Source organism: Impatiens glandulifera, chromosome 4 (assembly GCF_907164915.1).
Source record: "Impatiens glandulifera chromosome 4, dImpGla2.1, whole genome shotgun sequence".
NCBI lineage: Eukaryota > Viridiplantae > Streptophyta > Magnoliopsida > Ericales > Balsaminaceae > Impatiens > Impatiens glandulifera.
The window spans coordinates 26,861,478-26,886,047 of record NC_061865.1 but is presented as its reverse complement, the minus strand read 5'-3'; the positions used below and the strand labels follow the sequence as shown (position 1 = coordinate 26,886,047).

General features: G+C 30.7%; 3 protein-coding genes across 3 annotated transcripts; all 3 read left to right on the top strand.

The window, feature by feature from the left end:
- The first annotated feature begins 2,261 nt into the window (after positions 1-2,261).
- Positions 2,262-2,909, top strand: LOC124935008 (non-specific lipid transfer protein GPI-anchored 5-like). Its single transcript, XM_047475474.1, has 3 exons — positions 2,262-2,585; positions 2,664-2,723; positions 2,791-2,909. Exons 1-3 carry the CDS (start codon positions 2,267-2,269, stop codon positions 2,907-2,909), a joined length of 498 nt encoding a protein of 165 aa, XP_047331430.1. The 5' UTR covers positions 2,262-2,266.
- A 2,297-nt stretch (positions 2,910-5,206) lies between these two features.
- LOC124937038 (non-specific lipid transfer protein GPI-anchored 5-like) lies at positions 5,207-5,988 on the top strand. Its single transcript, XM_047477551.1, has 3 exons — positions 5,207-5,593; positions 5,678-5,737; positions 5,810-5,988. Exons 1-3 carry the CDS (start codon positions 5,275-5,277, stop codon positions 5,920-5,922), a joined length of 492 nt encoding a protein of 163 aa, XP_047333507.1. The 5' UTR covers positions 5,207-5,274; the 3' UTR covers positions 5,923-5,988.
- A 1,632-nt stretch (positions 5,989-7,620) lies between these two features.
- LOC124935005 (putative cyclin-A3-1) lies at positions 7,621-8,637 on the top strand. Its single transcript, XM_047475473.1, has one exon. The coding sequence runs from the start codon at positions 7,621-7,623 to the stop codon at positions 8,635-8,637; it is 1,017 nt and encodes a 338-aa protein (XP_047331429.1).
- Positions 8,638-24,570: the final 15,933 nt, after the last annotated feature.

The window sequence follows — 24,570 nt, the reverse complement described above, 5'->3', positions numbered from 1 at the left end:
AATTAGACTACACGTCTAATTATCCAATAACCATTAGACTGCATGTCTAACTCCACTTAGTTAGACTGCACATCTAATTCCGGTTCTACCTTAGACTAAATCTGAAGGAGTTAGACTCACGTCTAACTTTCACTAATTAGACTAAAAGTCTAATTATCCAATAACCATTATATTGCACGTCTAACTCCACTGAGTTAGACTGCACGTCTAATTCCGGTTCTACCTCAGACTAATCTGAAAGAGTTAGATTCACGTCTAACTTTCACTAATTAGACTACACGTCTAACTCCACTGAGTTAGACTGCACGTCTAATTCCGCAAATATATTTGACTGCACGTCTAACTCCACTGAGTTAGACTGCACGTCTAATTCCGTAAATATATTAGATTATACGTCTAACTCCACTGAGTTAGACTACACGTCTAATTCCGCACATATATTAGACTGCACGTCTAACTCCACTAAGTTAGATTGCACGTCTAATTCCGAGATCTATTAGACTGCGCGTCTAATTCTGTGCATCTAATGCCAAAATCGGTCTAATGAGCCTCATTAGAACTAAGTCTTATGAAATATGATTTCAATACACCTGAATCAAAACGCATAAGTCATTTCATCATCAAAATTCCAATGGTTAAATTATTTTAACACTTAGTCAAAATAATTTGACCCAATATATATATATATATATATATATAATAATAATAATAATAATAATAATAATAATATTATTATTATTATTATTGTTATTATTTTATTTATTTAATTAAAAAGTAAGTGCTAGTTTGATTCGGCTTATAAGTGTGAATAAATCAAGGTTGTGTAATAAGTTGTTATAGTAATTTTAGTAAATTTATCACATTTAAATAAAATCAAACATATTTGAATGTTTAGCGAATAAGCTGAATAATCTAAAATAATATGAAAGGAGCGATTATACGTATAAACACATTTAACGTTAGTTGATAAATTGAATATTATTAAATGTATCTAAACATTTAAAAACGAAGGTAAAACAAATAAATTGAATCAAGCTAGTGCAAACTAAAGAGAAATTAAAAAGTATATAGTAAGCTAAGGAAGTATTATAGGTAAGAACTCAATACAGAAACAAAGTTGAACTTTAGAAATCCAAATGTTGGCTGAATACTTATTTTCATTTGATCCTAAAAATATAATCTATGTACAATAATTGTTAAGCTGAATACAAGTTTGTGTTCGTTATAATTATGTATTTGCGTCCCGTTTGGTAAGAAGTATAATGTTGTCGAGATAATACAATTGTCCTAATTGTGTTGAAAAATCAATAATGTCCAAGTTTTAAAAAAAAAATGTTGGTGACTAGTTTCAACTACCTATCTAAATAAGTACCAACAAAAAAAAAATCATGGTAGTTGACATTTATTTTAAATTAAATAATCAATACAAGGCAAGAGCTTATTTGTAAACAATTCAAAATAAAGATTTTTTTTTCAAAATAAATTAAAAAAAGGTTAGACAATTCTTCCTATTGAATAATTTTTACTTCTCAATTTCGTCTCAAACCGCATACCTCTAATTCATCTTGATCTTTAGTTAATTAAAATCTATCTGGCTTTGAATTGTATTAATAATGTACTTTCATTAATTATGAATCTAGCTAGTTTTCTATTGCAACTTTTTACATTATTTGTATCTTTTATATTTATATATATTATTTATAAATGATCCGGGTGTAAAAACTAAAAACATTTTATTTTCATAATTTTGTAGGTTGGTTAGTTACATATTCATAATTTGAATTGATTAGTATATACTTAAATAATTGCCAACACTAATTGCCTTTTTAATTAGACTCCAAACTTTGTGAAAATTTTACAAGCCTAACCCTTGTGTCATTTCAACAACATATATGATCATGATATAAATTTGAACTTTTTTTTAAAATGTTTTAAGACAAGCTCTTACTTTGACTAAGTATTAAATGAAGTTAGTTAACAACTCTATAAAAAACTCATTTTTAGTATTTTAAAATAAAAAATTTGAACTACCATTTTTTTAGAAGTTGTCTACCATTAGATACATACCCTTCAATTTAAAGTCATACTCATTGATAGCAAAGTAGCTGAAAGCCAGTCACCGATATTTTGCCACCTTCATATCTCATATCTAAATACACCACTATAAAAAACCCACAAACTTAGATCATCTCATCCCATTCAAATACAACAAAACATACAATCTTCATAAATTTTAAAAGTCAAGACAATCACGGTCAATACGCAAATGGCAATTCAGAGAATTGAGATGATTTTCGTGGTGTCGGCTATGCTTTGTATAACAGGAGTCATAGCTCAGTCTTCGAGCTGCACAACTGTCCTGATTAGCTTGTCACCGTGCCTTAACTACCTCTCAAAGAACTCTTCGACTCCTTCTTCAAGCTGCTGCTCTCAGCTTGGAACCGTTGTTCGATCATCACCACAGTGTCTTTGTGAGGCACTCAACAGCGGTGGCTCCTCTTCCGGGCTTAACATTGATCAAACGCGAGCAATTGCACTTCCGGGAGCTTGTAATGTTCAAACTCCGCCCTTAAGCAGCTGCAATGGTAAGAACCTCGACAAATTCACACACAAAAAACTATTAGTGGTATCCTCACTTTCTATGTGATTTGTTAATTGGGCAGTTGGTTCACCAGCAAATTCTCCAGCAGGATCTCCAGGAAATCAAAACAGAGTCCCTTCAGGTAAAAATACACATTATAACATAAATATTTCAAATGTTTACATTTACTGACAGTTTGTATGTTACAGATTCTGGGTCCAAAACTACACCTTCAACTAACAATGGCCCTTCTTCAAAGATGGCAATCTCCCTGCTCTTTGTAGCCATTTGTATTGCTTATTTCGGATCCAGTGTATCACTATTTTGAGAATGTTCAATCATCTCGTTTGTTTGTTGTCGACTTCTAATCTTTATTATTTATTGTTTGTGACCTCTTTAGGGTGGATTTTTTTTGTATGACTAAAGAGGCTTCATGCCCTCTTCTATTCATAAATAAACATTTTTATTTATTTTAACTACACCATGAATCTTGTTTACTATATTCAAACTAGTCTAATTTTTAAAACTAATCACAAATTTCAAGTTGATATTGGGCGTTTGTTATATCTCAAAGATAACACCGATTTAGAAAATAATGTAGTGTAGTTTTATACATAAGAAAACAGTCATAGCCCAAATGAAAAATAAACATATAAAAATCTGACCATTTTTTTTCTTCTGCCACTGAAAATACTTCTTTAGTTTTCCAAGGAAATAAAAAAAAAAAAACATTTTAAAATTTTATTATATTAAGGATTTTTTAAATTGAAATTGTTTGATAAAAGAACCTGTTATAAATAGTTTGGACTAAAACACAAAAGTATTTTGAAGGTGGAGATTATTTATATTAGTAAGGTATGATGTTACTTTTATTAATTAGATTTTCAGATTTGAAACCACTACAAATTTACACATTCAATTTATCAAATTAAAAATAATTATTTTTGTATAAATAAATCAAAATAATTAATCCATGCCCAAAACATAATCAAACAATTAATTAGATTAATTATTTTATCAATTAATTAGATTAATTATTTTAATAATTAATCTTAAAATAATTAAAGATAATGTCTAAATAAATAAATTAAATTATTTAAAATAAATGTTATACACATTTTATCTCAAATTAATTTTAAAATAATTAAAAAGATTAAAATAAATATAATTAAAAAAAATATGAGTGTCTAATGAATAAGTTAAATAATATATATATAAATATAAATATAAATTTAAATTTAAATATAAATATAAATATAAATATAAAAACCGCGGTTTATTCGCGCTTAGCACAGACCTTTTAATTAAGTAAATAAAATATTATTATTATAAATCTATTTATATATATATATATATATATATATATATATATATATATATATATATATATATATATATATATATATATAATTAAAAGGTTAGTGCTAGTTTGAATCGGCTTATAAACACGAATAAATCGCGGTTTGTAATAAGTTGTTAAAGTAATTTTCGTATATAAATAAAATCAAACATATCTTAGTGTTTAGCGAATAAGTTGAATAATCTAAAATAATATAAATGATAAGTTGCAATAATTATGCGTATAAACACATCTAACGTCCCTTATTCTAATAAATTGAATTGAATATTATTAAATGTATCTAAATATTTAATAAATAAGTTAAAACAAATAAATTGAATCAAGTTAAATTTTAATTTTAAAAATGTTGTTTATAAGGAACCATGAAAAGAAAACAAAAAAAAACTTAAAACTAAAGAGAAATGAAAAAGTATCAGGTAAGTTTAAGGAAAGCATTATAGGCATCCTCAATACAGAGACAGAGTTGAACTTTAGAAAGCCAAATGTTAGCTCAATAGACCTATTTTCATTTGATCCTAAAAATATAATCTATGTACAATAATTGTTAAGATGAATACAAATTTGTGGTCGTCATAGTTATATATTAGGCCCCGTTTGGTAAGGAATATAATGTTGTTGAGATAGTCCAAGTTTTTTACAATAATGTCGGTGACTAGTTTCAGCTACTTGCTAAATAATTATGTACTTTCATTAATTATTAATCTAGTTTTTTATCACAACTTTTTACGAATATTCGATTCTTATATATATATTCTGATGTGAAATTCAAAACTTTTTATTTTCATATACTATTTATTCACTAATATAAATCTTAAACTTTTAAGTTGGTTAGTTAATTACATATTCATAATTTGAACTAATTAATACGTATATACTTTTATACATAGATAATTGCCATTTTAATTAGATTTCAAACTTTGTGAATATTTTACAAACCTAATCCCTTGTGTCATTTCAACAACATACATGATGATTTAAATTTGATTTTTTTTTTTAAAATATTTTAAGATAAGGTCTTACTTTGACTAAGTATTAAATGAAGTTAGTTAACAACTCTACATGAAAATCAATTTTTATTATATAAAAAATGTGAACTACCTTTTTTTAGAAGTTGTCCACCATAAGATACATACACTTTAATTTAAAGTCATACTCATTGATAGAAAAGTAGCTGAAAGCCAGTCACCAACATTTTGCCACCTTCATATCTCATATCCAAATACACCACTATAAAAAAGCCACAAACTTTAGAACATTTCATCCCATTCAAATACAATTAAAACTTCAATCTTCATAAATTTCAAAAGTCAAGACAATCACGGTCAATACACGAATGGCAATTCAGAGAATTGAGATGATTTTGGTGGTGTCAGCTATGCTTTGTATAACAGGAGTTATGGCTCAGTCTTCGAGCTGCACAACTGTCCTGATTAGCTTGTCACCGTGTCTTAACTACCTCTCGAAGAACTCTTCAACTCCTTCTTCAAGTTGCTGTTCTCAGCTTGGAACCGTTGTTCGAACATCACCACAATGTCTTTGTGAGGCTCTCAATGGTGGTGGTTCCTCTTCTGGACTTAACATTGATCAAACGCGAGCAGTTGCACTTCCGGGAGCATGCAATGTTCAAACTCCCCCCTTAAGCAGCTGTAATGGTAAGAATCTTGACAAATTCACATACAAAAAAAACTAATGGTGGTAAGATTCCTCAATTTCTATGTGATTTATCAATTGGGCAGTTGGTTCACCAGCAAATTCTCCAGCAGGATCTCCAGGAAATCAAAACAGAGTCCCTTCAGGTAAAGTTACATATTATAACATAAATATTTCAAATGCTTACATTTATTGACAATTACTTGTGTATGTTACAGATTCTGGGTCCAAAACTATACCTAATTCAACTAACAATGGCTCTTCTTCAAAGATGGCAATCTCCCTGCTCTTTGTAGCCATTTGTATTGCTTATTTCGGATCACTATTTTGAGAATGTTCAATCATCCCGTTTGTTTGTTGTCGACTTCTAAACTTTATTATTTATTGTTTTTGACCTTTTTAGGTTGAATTTTTTTTGTATGACTAAAGAGGCTTCATGCCCTCTTCTATTCATTAATAAACATGTTAACTTTTTTTTTTAACTACACAACACCATAGTCTTGTTTCCTATATTCAAACTAGTCTAACTCTTAAAACTAATTACAAATTTCAAGTAGATATTGTGCATTTGTTATGTCTTAAAGATAACACTGATTTATAAAATAATTATATTGCCATTTGGGCAATGGCTGTTTTTTATATATATAACCAAACATATAAATCTGACCATTTTTTTCTTCTGCCACTGAAAAGACTTCTTTAGTTTATCAAAGAAATAAAACACATTTTCTTTTATTTTTTTTAAATAATAAAGACTAATATTAGACCCCACATTCATACTCTCCCATTTTATTCAGAGCGTTTCCAAAATAAATAAATAAATATTTTCAAATTTTGTTATTTAAAGGATTTTTCAAAATTTGAGATTATTTGATTAAAGAATCTGTTATCTATATCTATATATAATTATGCTTAATTTTTAAAGTGTCCGGATTGCCGGGTCGAGAGCTGTGGTTAATTTGGATACTTGGGTCGGATTGTGGGTTGACTCGCTTTTAAATTTAAAACGGTTAAAAATAAAATTAAAAATGCTAGAGGTATGTTTTAAACTTGCAACATAACAAAACAAATACAACTCTTTAACCAACTAAGCTACTAAGACTTTACATTTTAAATTCAGCACCAAATTTGATAAACGCGGGACGTTTTAACATTAATATAAATTCAACTTTTTAACTAACTAATATATAATGATGTTGAGTAAATGGATACTTGGGTCGGATTGTGGGTTGACCCACCCATAAACTTAAAACAGTTAAAAATAAAATTAAAAATGTTATCCGTAAATTTTTTTCACGGTTTTTTATATTATTATTCGTGCAAATGCACGGTTATATTATTTGAAATTGATATAAATCATGAAACAACTAACTACTATTAGGGAACTTCTATTTTCCATCATTAAAATAATTTACTTAAATAAATTACAAATATGGTTAAGAATAGACCTAATAAACAAAAATTCACATAAAAAAAGAAAAACATAATGATAAAAGAAAACACTATAACATTTAAACTCAACTTAACTTAATTGCACACATTTGAATCACTCCTCTAACTTGATTGAGGGAGATGATGATAGTCACAACAACCATACTTAGTATTTAATAATAATACTAAACCCTAATTCACTTATAGGTATACCTTAATGCTAATTAAATGACCCAACTATTAAAAAGTGTTTGAGGTTCAATTTGAATGAGGAAAAAGTTGAGGAGCCATTTAAAAACAAAACAGAAGAAGAAGAGGGTGAAAATTTCTCATTCCTTTTCAATCATTTGGGGATTTGGCTTTATAATTTTCAAACATTTGGGGATTTGAGGTTCTAATTTTCGTTTTCATGTGAGGGAGAGCGCCATTAGAAAACATTTGAAATTTGCAGACATGGTGGCTTCTCTGGAACCATGCCTTCTTATTCACCCTCCCAAATCACAAGACATATCATCTCCTTCTTCGTCTTCGCTTCCCCTGTTCTATCTCCTTCTTCTTCTTCTAGGAAGAATCAATCATATAGGAGAAGAAATTAGGTATGACTGTCAAAGTAAACTCAGTGAGTGTTACTCGCTTCGGGAAGAAGAGGACAGCCGACGCAATAGTCGGACATGATTCTCATCTGCAGTCCCCCGCCAAGAAGAGAGCCCCTCTCGATGGGATTTCCAATTTAATTAGTACTCATACGGCTGTACGTGAAATTGAAACAGCAGCAGCAAAGTTTGATGATTCTGAGATGTGCGATGGTTATGTGACTGATATCTACGATTATCTTCATAACATGGAGAAAGAGGCAAAGAGAAGGCCGCTGCAAGACTATATCGACAAGGTGCAAAAAGATGTGACAGCAAACATGAGAGGGGTCTTGGTGGATTGGTTGGTGGAGGTTGCAGAAGAATACAATCTTCAATCCAATACCCTTTATCTCTCAATCACTTACATTGACAGATTCTTGTCTCTTAATCCTCTCAATAAGCAGAGCCTGCAGTTGCTTGGCGTTTCTTCAATGTCGATTGCATCAAAGTTCGAAGAGATTAATCCTCCAACACTTGATGACTTCTGCTACATCACAGATAACACTTACAAAAAGGAAGAGCTGGTCAAGATGGAAGCTGATATACTTAAGTCTCTTAAATTCGAAGTGAGCAGTCCAATCATTAATACCTTCTTGAGAAGATTCTCCAGGATTTCTCAACAGGATCGAAAATATCCTGATTTGGAGTTTCAGTTATTGGGATGCTACTTGGCAGAGTTCAGTTTGCTGGACTATGCCTGTGTCAAGTTCCTGCCATCCGTGATTGCTTCTTCTGTCGTATTCCTTTCCAGGTTTATGTTCCACCCTGATAAACATCCATGGAATGCAAACCTTGAAAAGCTTTCAGGATACAAACCTGCTGATTTAAAGGAATGTGTTCTTCTTATACAAGACTTGCAGTTGGGTAAAAGAGGAGGCTCCTTGGTAGCAGTCAGAGACAAATACAACCAGCATAAGTTCAAATGCGTTGGCTTGATGAAGGCCCCTCTTCAAATACCCAGTTTGTACTTTAAAGGTTGAAGAATGTTTGATTCTTGTCTTCCCCAAATTGGATCCTATATATCCTGTATCAAGCTGACCTGAATGACCCATGATCAAGGAAAATTTTGGGCGTTAAATTGGTGGTTTGTTCAGAAAATCCAGAATTTTGTAAACAAATGGCTTAGTTTGTTCCTATTTCTAGTAAATACTAAAACACATAAGTATTTTGAAGGTGGAGATTATTAATATTAGTAAGGTTTGATGTTCTTAATAATCCATCATCTAATATTACATATTTTATTAATTAAATATTCAATATATCAACTGAATATAAAAATAATTTTATATAAATTTACATATTTAAAATAGAAATTCAAATTACTCAAACGACCAGATATGTTATATAAAAATAACCCTAGATAACTTATAAGTCATAATAGAAGAGATATATAATTACAAACATGAACATTTTCAAATAAAAAATCACTATTATTGTTATTTATTTATTTTTGTTTAGCTCAAGCAATGTTTTATATAGCACTTGACATTAGCAAGTTTGATCTAGTGTTATTTTGATATTTTTTAGACTTTTTTTTTTATAAAAAAATTAAAAAATAGATCACGTCAGTTCAATGCTAACAATTAAAATACTTAATTTATTAAATTAAAATAATAATAATTTTATAATAAAATAAACTTAACCACGATTTATATTATTTTAATAACACAAACAAAATTAAATATTATTTTATTTTCAAATCACTTAATTAATTAACTAAAATAATGAATACCTTCTATTTTAAATTTTATTTTATATACATCAATATCTTTTATTTTTTTACCATAAATATTCATTATTTTTTCAAAATTATCAACAATTAATTTTTTTCTACCTCTATATTATTTAAATAACCATATCCGAATACTACAAGAAAAATGTGTGTTTGCGACGAAATTTATTGACATAATTTTTGACGAATATATACTTTGCGATGTTTTTCCATCTAAATAATTTTTTTTTTTTTTAAATGTGTGTTGCTAATATTCCGACGAATATATATTTAGTCGGAAAGTTTTTTCGATTAATTTTCCGATAATTTGTTTTCGGAAGAAATTTCCAATTATAGGATTGCGACAATTTTTCCATCTAATAATGTTTAGTCGATAAATATTGGCCACAGTATTTGGGACGCTAATTAATTTTGACAAAATTTATGACAAAATTTCCTAACAAATAATTCATTTTTTTATTATTTTTGACCTCCATTCTTAATATTCATCCTAACATATTTATGAAAATATTCGTCACAAATTTAATATTTTTTAAATATTTCATATTTATTTTACCTAATTAATTTTATATTATATTTAAATAAATTATAATTAATCTAAATATAAAATAACATAATCAATTTTCTATTATCACAAAATATATTCAAAATATAAATAAAACCAAATAACATCCTCAATAATACATCAATACAAAATACATCCAAAATTAATTTTCAACACAAAGTATAAAACTAAAACATTTGTAAATCCTATATTCGTTTTTTAACAACCAAGTATATCAACACAATTCAGCAAAGCTTCAATCCTTCAAACACATATCAAATCTGCAATCAGTTAAATCAAATTCAAAATTAATTATAAAGGCTTTTATATTACATTTAATTCAACACGAATTAATAGTACAAAATAGAAATAATAAGTAAATAACAATAAACTTTAATTTATATTAGCATTCTCTCCTTTAATATATCTCTAAACCACAATTCAATGTAATCTAACTAAGAACATGTCACTATGTAATCTGATAAGAACACATGTGAAAATCAATCAATTATAAACTACTTTTTTTATAATAGTATGTTCTCTTTTATAATATAATATGCTCTCCGTTTTAAGAAAAGTAGACAATTTTGAAATATCACACATATTGGTTTCATCTGATGCATAAATAATAACAAAAAATTACTATAATTTGAAATGATTGAACAATAACATAACAGTAAAATAGAAATTCATACTTTTAAATGAATAAATCAAGAATAAGGAATCATGCATTGTATTTTTCTTTAACGGTTAGTATGTTATGTTAGTAAATTTAAACTACTTAGGGTATTAGTAGGTTAGTTTATGTTAGACAGTTTTAGTTTAAAAATTAGGAATTAGATTAAATATAATTTTTGAATGTTATATCACATTTGTAGAAATGAAGAACTTGTCAATGTTTATGATTTGATAAAAAATGTTGGTCTTTTATGTATTTAGATGTAAAATGGAAATTTTAGGAAGATATATGCATATGAATCTTTTGTTTGTTACTATGTATTTATTCATTCATGATTATTTCTGCTAGATAGGTAAAATGGATAACAATTAGTCCAACACTTTTATTCATCTTAATAATCAGACTCTGAGAAGTCCTCAGATTTTGTGGCCTATCCAAATTTAAATTTTGGGTCCTAAAATAGTAAAAAAAAAAGATTTAATTAATAAAAAAATATAAATAATTAATATATTATAATACGAGACTAAAAAGAGATAAAAAAATTATTTTTATAATATATATTTAATATTAAAGGAGAAAAAAGAGAAAAAAATAATATTAATAATATAATATTATTAAATATAAAAAATGAGCGACCTATAAAAGTGGGGCTCTAAGTGCAATGGTTGCCTTACCCTAAGACCGACCCTGATCAACAGACTTAAAATTTGTATCCTCTAAATTTAGGTCACAGAGGAAGTTGAGAGTTTGAAGGGTAGCATCACTATTGTATCCTCTAAATTTAGGTCAGACAAAACAGTACTACCAAACTTTAGGCTGGAATTGAGTTGCAATATGGGCACCCTGATAATATAAATTTTCCAATATGCAGCAGATTAGTGTTGAACTGTTGGAAGGATTGAATTATACAACTACCTTATAAACATATAGTTAGGCTCTACAGTATTAAATGAATTACAATGTCTTTCTTTCTTACCCATCTATCTATCTCCAGTTGAATAAAATGAATCGATCATACATTTTCTTTTCAACCACATTTTATAAATGATTATAATAGATGAACAATTTACTAACCTAACATACTAACAGTTAAAGAAACAGTTAAGAAGATAAAGGATTTGACCATCAATTCTAAAAATCATTGTTCTATTTATAATGGAGCACATAAACTCGTTTGTAAAAAGCAAAATGATACCTGAGAGTCAAGATTGGTACTGAATCCGGTGCTGGAAGCTCGAAAAATAAAGAACTGTAACTGTTACATTAGAATTTAATTTACTCACTACAAGCCTTAAGCACCATAAGTTAAAAGTTTCTATAACTATAGAAACTGTTAGTAAACAAATAACAGATCCAATTGAATATGCTTGTGCAATAGAAATGTTGCTTAACCTACTAAAAATCGAATTAGTGATCTGAAGACAAGGGTTAACTAAAGAAATCTTATCAGAATTTTGTAATTGTGTCTTTCCAGAGTTGAGCTCATAATCATAATGAAACCAAGCAATACTGATATTAGTTGAATTGTTATATGAACCACAATTAATAGCAATAACCTTTGTGGAGGTGAAATGGGTTATGCACCAGTCATTAAGATATAGTAGATAAAATACATTAAGATAAATATGATAGAGAGCTTATGCATAAGAAACATGTTTCTTTGGCTGTATGTAAGAAAACAGTTGTGAAATGGTTCGATCATGAGGTGAAAAGGGGGAAAATCACATATTTGTAGTAGTATAAATTTTTTCTCATTTTGGCCTTCACTAAGCTGAATGGTAATCAAAATAACTACTTAGTCCTCCTCGTAGGTTGTTCTAACGAGGAATAACGCAGAAGGTAATTATCATTATTGTAATTATTTCCAACATTTGAGTACATATATTATTTAATAATTGTGTATTAATTATTATCATATAAAGATTAAAACCTAATTAATGTGATCTCTTAAAGTATAAAGATTATGTGCTTATTTAGACATATATAATAAATATAGGGACATATTTGTGTAGAAGCAGAAATATCATTTATTATTTCGTTGATGAACCGAATAATAAATGGGTATATTAGGGCTAGGTCCCCAACACATATAGATAACCTACCGATTTGTTTCTCTCATTAGACAAAAAGTTTATGTTAATCTCTCAAGAACACTCATGAGAGCTATCAATATAGGGTTGGAATACTTAAACCCTCACCCACATCAGACATTACGATCACATCAGACATTACGATCCAGATCCAATTCCAGAACATGAAGATCCAAGATCAAGAGAAGATCAACAAGAAGAGAATAACGAAGAACGACTTAATGGACCGTTCTTCGTTCAAGATCCAGGTACGTTTCCGCAATTTAGGTTTATCTCAATTTATCGATATAGAGTATTAAGATTATAGAACTAAATGATTAAAGATTTAGATTAAAGATTCTAAAAAGTGGTATCAGAGCCTTCTCTATATCGATCTATTGAGATTTAAGTTTATAAGAATTTTTTATGAATATGAACGAACATTTTTTTATATATGTTCTTGATCTAGTTCAGCCAGAACCGATAAAGAATAGATTTGTTGATTGACTTAGAAATGACAATAACTGATACATATGTTATATGAAATTTTAAAATCAGATTTAATTAAGAAAAAGAAAGAAAACAGATTTATACAGATTTATTGATGAATTAAAAAAAAGTGTCTTACATATAATTAATGATAAATCAATTTGTATATTATATATATTTTGATCATACATATGTATTTGATTTGGAAATTTAGAGATATATTTATAATTAATTATAAAAATATGTTAAAATTTCATATTTTGATTTCATTCATATAGTTATTTGGTTTAGGGAGATGAAAAGCTTATATGATGAAATAATAATAATAATTATTATTAATCCTTGAACGAATGAAAAAGAAAATAATCTTTTCGTATTCTTTTGATTATTTTATTATTATTTCTCTTAATAATAAATTTATCTAATTAATTAGATATATAAAGAATATTAAAGAATTAATAATTAAAACATACTATAATGAATCAGGATAATGCATTATATAATATGCATTTATTGTCAAGAAATAAAAGAATACATATTTTCTTTATTATTATTTTTTTTTTAATAACAATTAAGGTACCATACATATCTATTTCAATGTAATAGTGGAGAAGAAGAAATCAAATTTATAATTTAATTAAAGTATTAGTTATTTATTAATTAAAAAAAATATAATTAAGTAAGGAATTCAGTTTTTTCTTATAACTAATTAAGGAATTTAATGTTTTAAGAATAATTATTATTATTATTATTATTAATTAAGGAATTAGTTATATATACTGAGGAATTATGGGACAGTTAACTGTTCAAATTCTAATTGAGTTTATTTTATATAATTTAATTAAGATATTAATTATTTATAATAATTAATGTATATGTTTAAGAATAACGCGAGATTCGATAATAATAAGGAATTATATATATAATTATTAATAAGGAGATTTGAAGATTTATATATATAATTAAGAAATTAACATATGAATATTTAATTAAGAAATTCAGTTTTAAAATAATAATTAATTATTATAATTAATTAAAGAATTCAAATTTTTTTTAATTAATAATAATTAATTATAACTAATTATTAATTAAATAATTAAAATAATAATAATTATTTTAATTGGTTAAATATTAAGTAACTACAAATATATTAATATATTCATATAAAATTAAGAATAAAAATAAAATATTTTATGAAAATAAAGATTAAGAATTATGAAATAAAGTAAATTAAAAAATTTAATATATATATATATATATATATATATATATATATATATATATATATATATATAATAATTATGATTTAGAATTAATTAAAGAAAGATATACATGTTTATATTTACCTGAATTTATAACTTAATTAAGATATTTATTATTTATGTTATTCAGACTAAAGAATAAAGAGAAAAAATATTTATTATTATTATTTATTAATAATAATTTATAATTAAATAATAAATATAAATAGTAACAACTCTTTGTCATATTTATCAAGTAATTAAAGAAATAAATTATGATATATCAATTAATATAATAATTGATAAATTTAGAAATTTAGAGTTATATATGGTGTTGATTGATATTAAGAAATAATTGAGTGATTAGTAAAATCACAATTATTTGTTTTGTGTAACACATATGAAATTTATGCAATTTTGATACATAAAATAATATTCGGATTTCGGTATTAATAACACAATCAAAATTTGGTACAATTTTAGGCCCACTTAAATTTGTAATTATGCGGTTGTTAATCGGCCCAAAGGAAGGTTAATAATTGGTCGGATTGCAAATTTAAATAATGTACAAATTATTAATTTATAGAACATATTTGTTTTATAAGATTAAGACGGTTGTGTTTGTAACTATGCGATTATTAATCGGACAAAAGGAAGTTTAATAATTGGTCGAGTTCCTACACTTAAAGTATGTACATAAGTTATTAATTTATTAAATCAATTAATTGAAACAACATCCTACCAAAGTATGCTCTCTTGTGTAGGTTAATGTGTTTTATAAATTAAGAAGGTAGTGTGTATGTAATTCATGCGGTTATTTAATCGACCTAAGGAGGATAAATAATTGGTCAGAATAACATTATGCACATGTGGTAATAAATATGTAACAATTATTCGGTGTGCCATGTGAATAATTGGACTATCAAAAGATAACCAATTGTTTGACAGGACTTATTGTTAATATTTGATTACTACAAAAGAGTACCGTTTGCAAGTTAATATTTAATGTTCAAAGACTAAATATTAATGTTGTGTTTGGTATCTTATGATAAGACGTACCATTATTTTGAATTTATGTGATTATTAAAATTTTGTGAGTATGATTGTTCATTTGTTTTGTTTTCTAATTAAGTTAACACTTTTGCTTATACGATTTTTTTGTCAACATCTTAAGTTCATTTTAAATGATAAAGTTTTAAGGCTATCTAGAATTTTTTTTATTTTTTTTTATTTTTTAAGAATTATATCTAAAATGATTAAAATTGTTAAGGGTATTATTAGAATAAAGATTTCATAAGAAATACACCATAATATATATTTTATTTTGTTTCAAAATTAATGCATTAAAGTCAGATTACACTAATGTATTCTCATGCATCTAATTTGAATTTTCTTATTCACACTTAAGTTAATTGATGTGAATTGTAGTTGTCTAAAGAGAGACTTAATCTCTATACGAACTCACATCATATTGTGTGTAAGAAAATAAAAGATTAAAACAAACAAATAGTGTTCACTTAGCAAATATCTTAAAAGATAATAAAGTAATAAAGTTGTAGAATTACTTTTATTGCACCTAAAAGAAAATTACTAAAGAAATTGGTGCATAAAAGAATACATATTATAGTTTGTTTTGTTTGTTTTGTTCTAAGAGTAATTTAACTTCAGTACTTAGACACATTTGATGAGAACTTAGGTGTTACTATTTAAAGTGAGTATGTTAATGTATGGTTGAGTTAGTTGTTAAACATCATTTGATGGTGAATGAAACATCGACGCGAGAAATGAAAATTCAAATTAAAGATAAAGAATTAAGGAAGAATTTCAGATACTCTTTATTTGAAAACAATTATTTATGGAATATCTCTATATAATTAATTTATATGGAAAGAAGAATTAGTAACTACAACTTATATACCAAATAAAGTTTCAACTAAAACGACTAGTGAACTCTTTTGGGGATTGTCCAGTTAAAGTTAGGCCTTATAGATCCAAAGAAAATAGATTGGACTAAAGAATTCTTAGATGTTAATTATTAGATATTCTAAAAGGTCTAGAGACAAATTTTAGTCTTATAAGTATTTCAAGATTACCTTTGAAAATGAATAAATACAAAAAGACTCCTTAAACAAGAGTCTAATGTATGCTCAAGATTATATGAATCAAGAAATTAAGTATAATTATTATGTTGGACAAATACTTGAAGGATCCTGGTTTGGATTATTAAGAAAGCAACCAAACAAGTAATGTGATATTTTAAGAACAAAACATTACATACACATATAGTAAAATCGAATCGGGTAGAGATCATTTGGTATATTGATTCGAATTTTGTTGGATACCAAAACAGTCGAAAATTCGTGCCACATAATTTTAGTTTAATTATTAGTTTAAAGATTTAATTCTTGTAATAGTGTTAAGCAGACACTCAAATTATTTCAAGTTGATGGCATAATTTATTAGGTGTTTTGTGGCATCAAATTAAAGAATCTAACTGCAAAGTTTGTCATGGGGTTGTAGATTATGAATGATATAGAAAAACCACTAAAGATATTACATGACAATAATTTGCCGTTCTTTTAGTTTAAGAGTAATATGAGTTCGACTAAGTCAAACTATTTGGAAAATAAGGAATTTAGAATGTTTACTTATCTATTGAGCATATTTAGACAAACTTTAAAATTACGGACCAGTTCTCTAAATATTTGCTATCCGAGGTCTTTCATTAACATATTGTTCATATGGATATTGCATATTTAGATGATATACAGTTTTAGTGGGAGTTTGTATTGTGCACATTAAAGAATCAGTTTCTAAAGAAATTAAAGAATCAGTTTCTAAAGAAATTAAAGATTTAGTTTTTAAAGAAATCAAGATTATAAAGTTATTCAGATTGATCTCTATAAGGAATAAAGGAGGACCAATTGGTATTAGACATGTTAAAGATCATACTACATGTTAACCCACACTACACACCCATGTTTAATCTATGTCATTTGATTGAATTGACATATGTGATTATTGAGGGTTTAGTTACGAATTAATGTAACAAAAAGCGCTTTAATCATATGTTGATATAATTAATGGACGAGATTGATATATATGTATTCAGAAATGATAACAATATTTTGAGCTCTTAAGGTTGTAATATACAATTGAATGAAATATATATATGACCCAAGTGGGAGATTGTTGGAATTATTTCCAACATTTGGGTACATATATTATTTAATAATTGTGTATTAGTTGTTATCATATAAAGATTAAAGCCTTATTAATGTGATCTATTAAAGTATAAAGATTATGGGTTTATTTAGACATCTATAATAAATATGGGGACATATTTGTGTAGAAGCAGAAATATTATTTATTATTTCGTTGATGGGCCGAATAATAAATGAGTATATTAGGGCTAGGTCCCCAACCCATATAGATAGCCCACCGATTTGTTTCTCTCATCAGACAAAAGATTTATGTTCATCTCTCAAGAACACTCATGGGAACTATCTATATAGGTTTTGATAAGATAAAAAGATAAGACATTTCCAAACAATTCCAAAATACTTCTCAAAATTTTTTCCAATTTTTTCGAAAAATTCTCCCAAGTTAGTTTCAAAAATCCGGACAAACAAAAGAACCGGCCTACGTTTGCAAACTTACATAATTTTAATAATTTTAAATAAAATAATCAAAAAGGGAGAAATTATTAGATAAAATTAGACCGGTTCACATAAACCTAACTTAAATAAATCTTCCATGCAGGAACAAGGAACCGGACCGGACAAACAAAAGAACCGGCTAAAGAAAACTAGCCGGTCAAGTCATTAAACCGATCAGGAACACTTGGAATATAATCGCACAAAGAAAGGATCGGCCAAAGCTTAAAACCGGAAACATCAGACAGCCGACCAGCCACAAGGCAAAGGAATAACCGGAAGAAGTCCGGTTACATCACTCGTACCGGAAGCAATCCGGTTAAGTCGAATGACCGACCAGTACAAGAAGACAATTCGGGTATCTGTTGAGAATGATACCAAAGGAACAGACTGAACACTTCCATATCCATACAAGTCTGAGGAAAGTCTGCAGGCTGCAGAAGACAGTCCTACAGGATATTTCTACTTCGGGATAAGTCAGAAAGGAGATCTTCCAAGTACAGACAACTGTCTAACAGACAGTGTCTACATTGAGTAAAAGACAAACCTAGCAGGTTTGTCTTACACACCGGAAGAACAGACTGCCAGGTCTGAGGTTGACCGTCAGGTCTGAAAAGATGACTGCAGGCTCTGAATCACTGAATCACTGAACCTCTGCACCCCTGCTCAGCCAATCAGATTCAAGGTAGTGAAATATGACCGTTGGCATATTTCACCTATAAAAGGGGCAGTTGAAGAAGAGTAAATGTGACACATACACACAGCGGGACAAGTGAGAAATTCGAAGAGCATTTAATCTACAAGTGAAAACAGTGCGTTCTATCTTTAGAGAAAGCCTGAGTGCTAGTGTGTGTAGTTTACAATTGCGGTATAAATTGTAAGAGTGTTATCGAGCAGGAAATAAGTCTCGATCGGATTGTATTTGTATTCCTTAGTGAATATCCTTCTCGCGGTTTCGAGAGGAAGGGGTGACGTAGGAGTTTTATCTCCGAACATCCATAAAATCGCCTTTGTCATTTACTCTCTGCCGGTTCCATTTTCTAACCAACCCGTACCGCTATAACCGACTTAACTCTATTCAAGCCGAATCACCAGGTTACCGAAACCGACCCATCAATTCTCAAATCTTCATCATCCAAAACCGGCTCTGCCTATTATACAAGTGTGCTGCTTCAACCTGAAAGCAAACCTCTTCCGCACTTGAACCTAGTTCAAGGGTTTGTGACAGGTTGTGTAGTATTGAAACCCCGGTGTTAATCTCTAACCGGATTAACCACCACCCTTCGAGTAAGAACCGCTAACCGGTTCAACCCCGGTCCTCCAGCGGCTACCTAGATCCTAACAATTGGTATTAGAGCAGTTAGTTTCAATACTCAAGCAAGCATGTTTCAGGATAGGTCTCCAATGCTAGAAGGTGATGACTTTGCCAACTGGAAGGCACGCATGCACCTACACCTAATCACTTTGGATGATGAGATGGAGTCCATTCTTGCCGAAGGACCGATAATCATTGATAAGGACAAAAAGGAATGGACAGCTGAAGATAGAAGGAGAAACAACCTAGATAACCATGCTAGAAACCGGATCTCCAACAGTGTGGACAGAAACACATACTGCAAGATCAGAGATTGCAAAATCGCAAAGGAGACATGGGACACGGTTATCCAGATCTTTGAGGGAAATGAAAGAACAAAGGAGAACAAAATAATGGTGGCTACACAGAAGTATGAAAGCATCAAAATGAAACCGGGAGAAACAATGAAGGAGTACAATGACCGGTTCACTGGTGTGTTAGATGAGCTAGCAACTCTTGGCAAGAGGTATGACAACAAAGAGGTCATTATGAAAGCTCTGAGATCTCTTCCAAGTGCATGGGACATAAAGACAATGGTGATGAGGGAATTAAACTGCCTAAACAAGATGAAGCTACACGATGTATTCGAAGATCTTAAGGCATATGAGTTTGAAATGAGATTTAGAACTGAAGAAGAGGTTTCGGCTTCAACCTCAACCAGAGCATTGATCACACCCATAGAACCGGTTGCTCCTGCACCAGCACCGATCAGAACCGCCGAACAGTTCACCGAGGATTCCATGGCAATGCTTGCACAGAAGTTTGGAAGGTTCATGAAAAGGAGCCAACCAACAAACTACAACTACGGCGATAAATCCAATATAAGATGTTATAATTGTAATTGTATGGGTCATTTTAAGTGGGAATGCAGGAAACCAAGGAGGGATACCCGGAAACCGGATAACCAAGATAACCGAAACAATTATCAACAAACCGGTGAAGGAAGTGAGGTACCGAAAGCACTGATAGCCGATGATGGAGGAAGCTTATGGGCTCACAGTGACAGTGATGATGAACTCACATGTCTCATGGAAAACGAGGAACAGGTATTTGACTCTCCTTGTGATGAATTTACTAAAGATGAACTATACAATGCATTGAATGACATGGTAGAAGAATATAGGAACCTACTAGCAATGCTGCCTAAGCACCTCAATATTAGAACCGATCCTATAATACCCATTCCAATAGAACTAGAGGTACCAATTATAACCGAACCAAAGGTCGTAAAACCTGATGATACCCATATTTTAGAAACCGAGTTAGATCCTAAGACCGAACAATCCAGTGAACCGGCTAGAGAACTAACCGAGGAAGAAAATGCCCGACTCCAATATAAGATGGCTGCATATAAGAGATCTAGTGATATAGTAAAGAAAATGTGTAGTCATTACAGACATCCCCGTTGCAAGTTCGGCCTAGGATACACAGAAGATAGCTCCAAAGACCAAAAACCCGTAGAGAAAGTAAGGATTACAAGAAGTAACCTCCCCCTTATAAGATTCCTTAAAAGCTCCTGGACCGCTGAAGAAGAGTTGACCGCATACTATAGGGAAGAAAAGCTAAAATACGACTATGTTGGTCCAACCGACTCTGAAAAGTGGCTTGATCCCGTAAAAAGAAAAGCCGAAATTCTCAAATATATGAAAGCCAATCCTGAACCGCATAGGTTAAACCAAAGATCACCAAACCGAAGATCACCACCATTTAAGACCTATGTAGAAAAACCGAGATACACAAGACCGAGTGCCAAAAGGACGGTTAAAACCCTAGCAAAGAAGACTGTCCGGTTTGTCAAGGTTTGGATACCCAAGGGACTAATCGCATGTGGACCCAAGTAAATGTGGGTACCAAATAGTTGTAAATATGTACATTTTGCAGGATCCAAAGAAACGGCTAGGAAACTCTGAATGGTTCTTGGATAGCGGCTGCTCCAGGCATATGACCGGGAACAACAACTTGCTAACCGACATCAGAATAGAAACCGGTGCTCTAATCACCTTCGGTGATAACTCTAAAGGTAGAACTGTGGGCAAGGGTAAGATTGTCCATGGTAACCTAACTATTGATAATGTACTTTTAGTTGAAAACCTACGTTTTAACCTGCTTAGCATTAGTCAAATGTGTGATGCTGGATACACGGTAGAATTTCTTAAACATGCATGCTTAGTTAAGAACTCTCAAGGTATCGTACTGCTAACCGGAAATAGGTTAGGTAATATTTACAAGGTAGACTGGAAAACTAAAGTAGAACATCCTATATGCATGATAGCTAAGACTGATCAAACCTGGTTGTGGCATAAGAGACTAAACCATCTGAACATGAAAACTTTAAACTACATTCGCGGTAAAAAGCTAGTTGAAGGTATTCCTGATATAATATTTAATCAGGATAAGGTCTGCTCAGCATGTCAAATGGGTAAACAAACTAGGTCAACCTTTAAGAGTAAAGGAAATATCCAATCTAGCCGATGCTTAGATCTTCTTCATATGGACTTATTTGGACCGATTCAGGTCGTTAGCCTAGGAGGTATGCTCTACACCATGGTAGTTATTGATGATTATTCTAGATTTACATGGGTAATATTTCTACCATCTAAACGAGAAACCGCATCAAACCTGATTACACTTCTTAAACGCTTGCAAAATGAAAAATCAAATCACATTAATAGCATTCGAAGTGATCGAGGTACCGAATTTACCAATAGTACATTAACCGCATATCTTGATGAATCCGGAATTAGACACGAGTTGTCTAGTGCTAGGACTCCTCAACAAAATGGCCTGGCCGAGAGAAGAAACCGGACTCTCAAGGAAGACGCACAGTCCATGATAGCCGATTCCGGCATTGCTCACAAATTTTGGGCTGAGGCTATCAACACTGCATGTTATACACAAAACCGGTCTTTAATAAACAAGTTTCACAACAAAACACCGTATGAGTTTTATTTTAACAGAGTTCCCAAACTTAAATACCTCAAGATTTTCGGTTGTAAATGTTATATACATATAAATGGGAAAAACCAACTCTCTGTTTTTGATGCAAAAACCGATACCGGGATCATGCTAGGTTACTCAGCAGTGAGTAAAGCATACAGAGTGTATAATAATAGAACTTCAACCATGGAGGAAACACTTCACGTTGTTTTCGATGAATCGGTTGAAAGTAATACTGCATCATGCTTTGATCTACACAACAGATTGGAAAACAACAATATCCACTCTGATAGTGAAGATGAGAATCCGTTCTTCAGGTGGTTTGTCCATGACCAAATGGGTAACATTGAAACCCAGCCGGATCAAGCTGTCCCACAACAGGAAGCTGACACTTCGGTCCAATCCGAGGAAGTCGGTCGGTCTGACAATCCTGTTCAGCCTACCGATATGTCTAGCCTTGATCAAGTAAACGGTAATTTGGTAGACATCCCTGAACTAAACCTCAGAAGAAACACTAAACATCCTCCTGAGCAAATTATAGGTGACCCTTTAGAACCTGTTCGAACTAGGCGTCAACTTCTGGAGGAATACTTCAATTCCGCGTTTATATCCCAGATTGAGCCGAAAAGAATAGATGAAGCATTGTCAGATCCGGATTGGATCTTGGGAATGCAAGAAGAGCTAAACCAGTTCGAGAGTAGTAAAGTCTGGTACCTAGTCCTTAGACCGAAAGATCAATCGGTCATAGGAACAAGATGGGTATTTAGAAACAAACTCAATGAGGACGGTTTGGTCACAAGGAACAAAGCCAGATTAGTGGCTCAAAGTTACAAACAGGAAGAAGGCATTGATTTTGAAGAATCATTTGCCCCTGTAGCTAGGATTGAAGCCATTAGAATTTTTCTAGCCTTTGCTGCTTTCAAAAACTTTAAGGTTTTTCAAATGGATGTTAAAAGTGCATTTTTGAATGGTGATCTACGTGAAGAGGTGTATGTAGAACAACCACCCGGTTTCAAAAGCGCTGCATTTCCAAACCATGTATACCGGTTAAATAAAGCTTTATACGGTCTAAAGCAAGCACCTAGAGCCTGGTATGATACACTAACCGCATTTCTGTTACAACATGATTTCACCATCGGGTCGGTGGATAAAACGTTGTTTAAATTTGAAAAGAATGAACATATCCTACTTGTTCAAATCTATGTAGATGATATCATTTTCGGTTCCACCAATCCTAAGCTATGTGATAAATTCTAAAAAATGATGACTGACAAGTTTGAAATGAGTATGATGGGAGAATTAAGTTTCTTCCTAGGTCTTCAGGTTAAACAACTCAAAGAAGGAACTTTCATAAGCCAACCTAAGTACACCAAGGAGCTTCTAAAGAAGTTTGGAATGGACACATGCTCCTCAGCGGCTACTCCAATGAGCTCATCGATTAAATTGGACAGGGATGATGAGGGCCAATTGGTAGACCAGATCGCATACCGGGACATCATCGGTTATCTCCTATACTTGACAGCGAGTAGACTGGACATTCAGTTTGTAGTCGGTGTTTGTGGGAGATTCCAAGCAAATCCAAAACAATCCCACTACACAGCCGCAAAGAGGATACTGAAGTATCTAAAGGGCACACCTGATGTCGGTCTGTGGTATCCAAAGGACTCGTCCTTTAATCTAACGAGCTATTCGGATGCAGACTATGCAGGCTGTAAGATCGACAGAAAAAGCACCAGCGGAACATGTCAGTTCCTAGGTGACCGGCTTGTTTCATGGCATAGCAAGAAACAGACATCGGTGGCCACGTCCACCGCAGAAGCTGAATACCTTGCGGCCGGAAGCTGTAGCTCACAATTACTTTGGATCCAACAATAGCTGAAGGACTTTGGTGTCACAGCCGAAGAGTCCCCAATCTTCTGTGACAACACGAGTGCCATAGCAATTACTTACAATCCGGTTCTCCATTCTAGGACCAAGCATATTGACATACGGCACCACTTCATCCGGGAACATGTCACGCTGAAGCATATCCGGCTGGAATACGTACCAACTGATCAACAAGTAGCCGATATCTTCACGAAGCCTCTACAGGAAGCTAAGTTCTCTCAATTCAGACTTACTCTCGGTTTAACCGACATTAGTCAGATCCTTCCTAAGGATGCTTAAAGGGAAACCGGTTCGGACAGATAAAACCGGTAATTCCTCCTAAACT

Bases quoted from the DNA above. Each gene is read 5' to 3' on its own strand.
- LOC124935008 (XM_047475474.1), top strand. From the start codon at position 2,267: ATGGCAATTCAGAGAATTGAGATGATTTTCGTGGTGTCGGCTATGCTT. The intron at 2,586-2,663 runs GTAAGAACCTCG...TTAATTGGGCAG, and splicing joins GCCCTTAAGCAGCTGCAATG to TTGGTTCACCAGCAAATTCT. The intron at 2,724-2,790 runs GTAAAAATACAC...TGTATGTTACAG, and splicing joins TCAAAACAGAGTCCCTTCAG to ATTCTGGGTCCAAAACTACA.
- LOC124937038 (XM_047477551.1), top strand. From the start codon at position 5,275: ATGGCAATTCAGAGAATTGAGATGATTTTGGTGGTGTCAGCTATGCTT. The intron at 5,594-5,677 runs GTAAGAATCTTG...TCAATTGGGCAG, and splicing joins CCCCTTAAGCAGCTGTAATG to TTGGTTCACCAGCAAATTCT. The intron at 5,738-5,809 runs GTAAAGTTACAT...TGTATGTTACAG, and splicing joins TCAAAACAGAGTCCCTTCAG to ATTCTGGGTCCAAAACTATA.
- LOC124935005 (XM_047475473.1), top strand. From the start codon at position 7,621: ATGACTGTCAAAGTAAACTCAGTGAGTGTTACTCGCTTCGGGAAGAAG.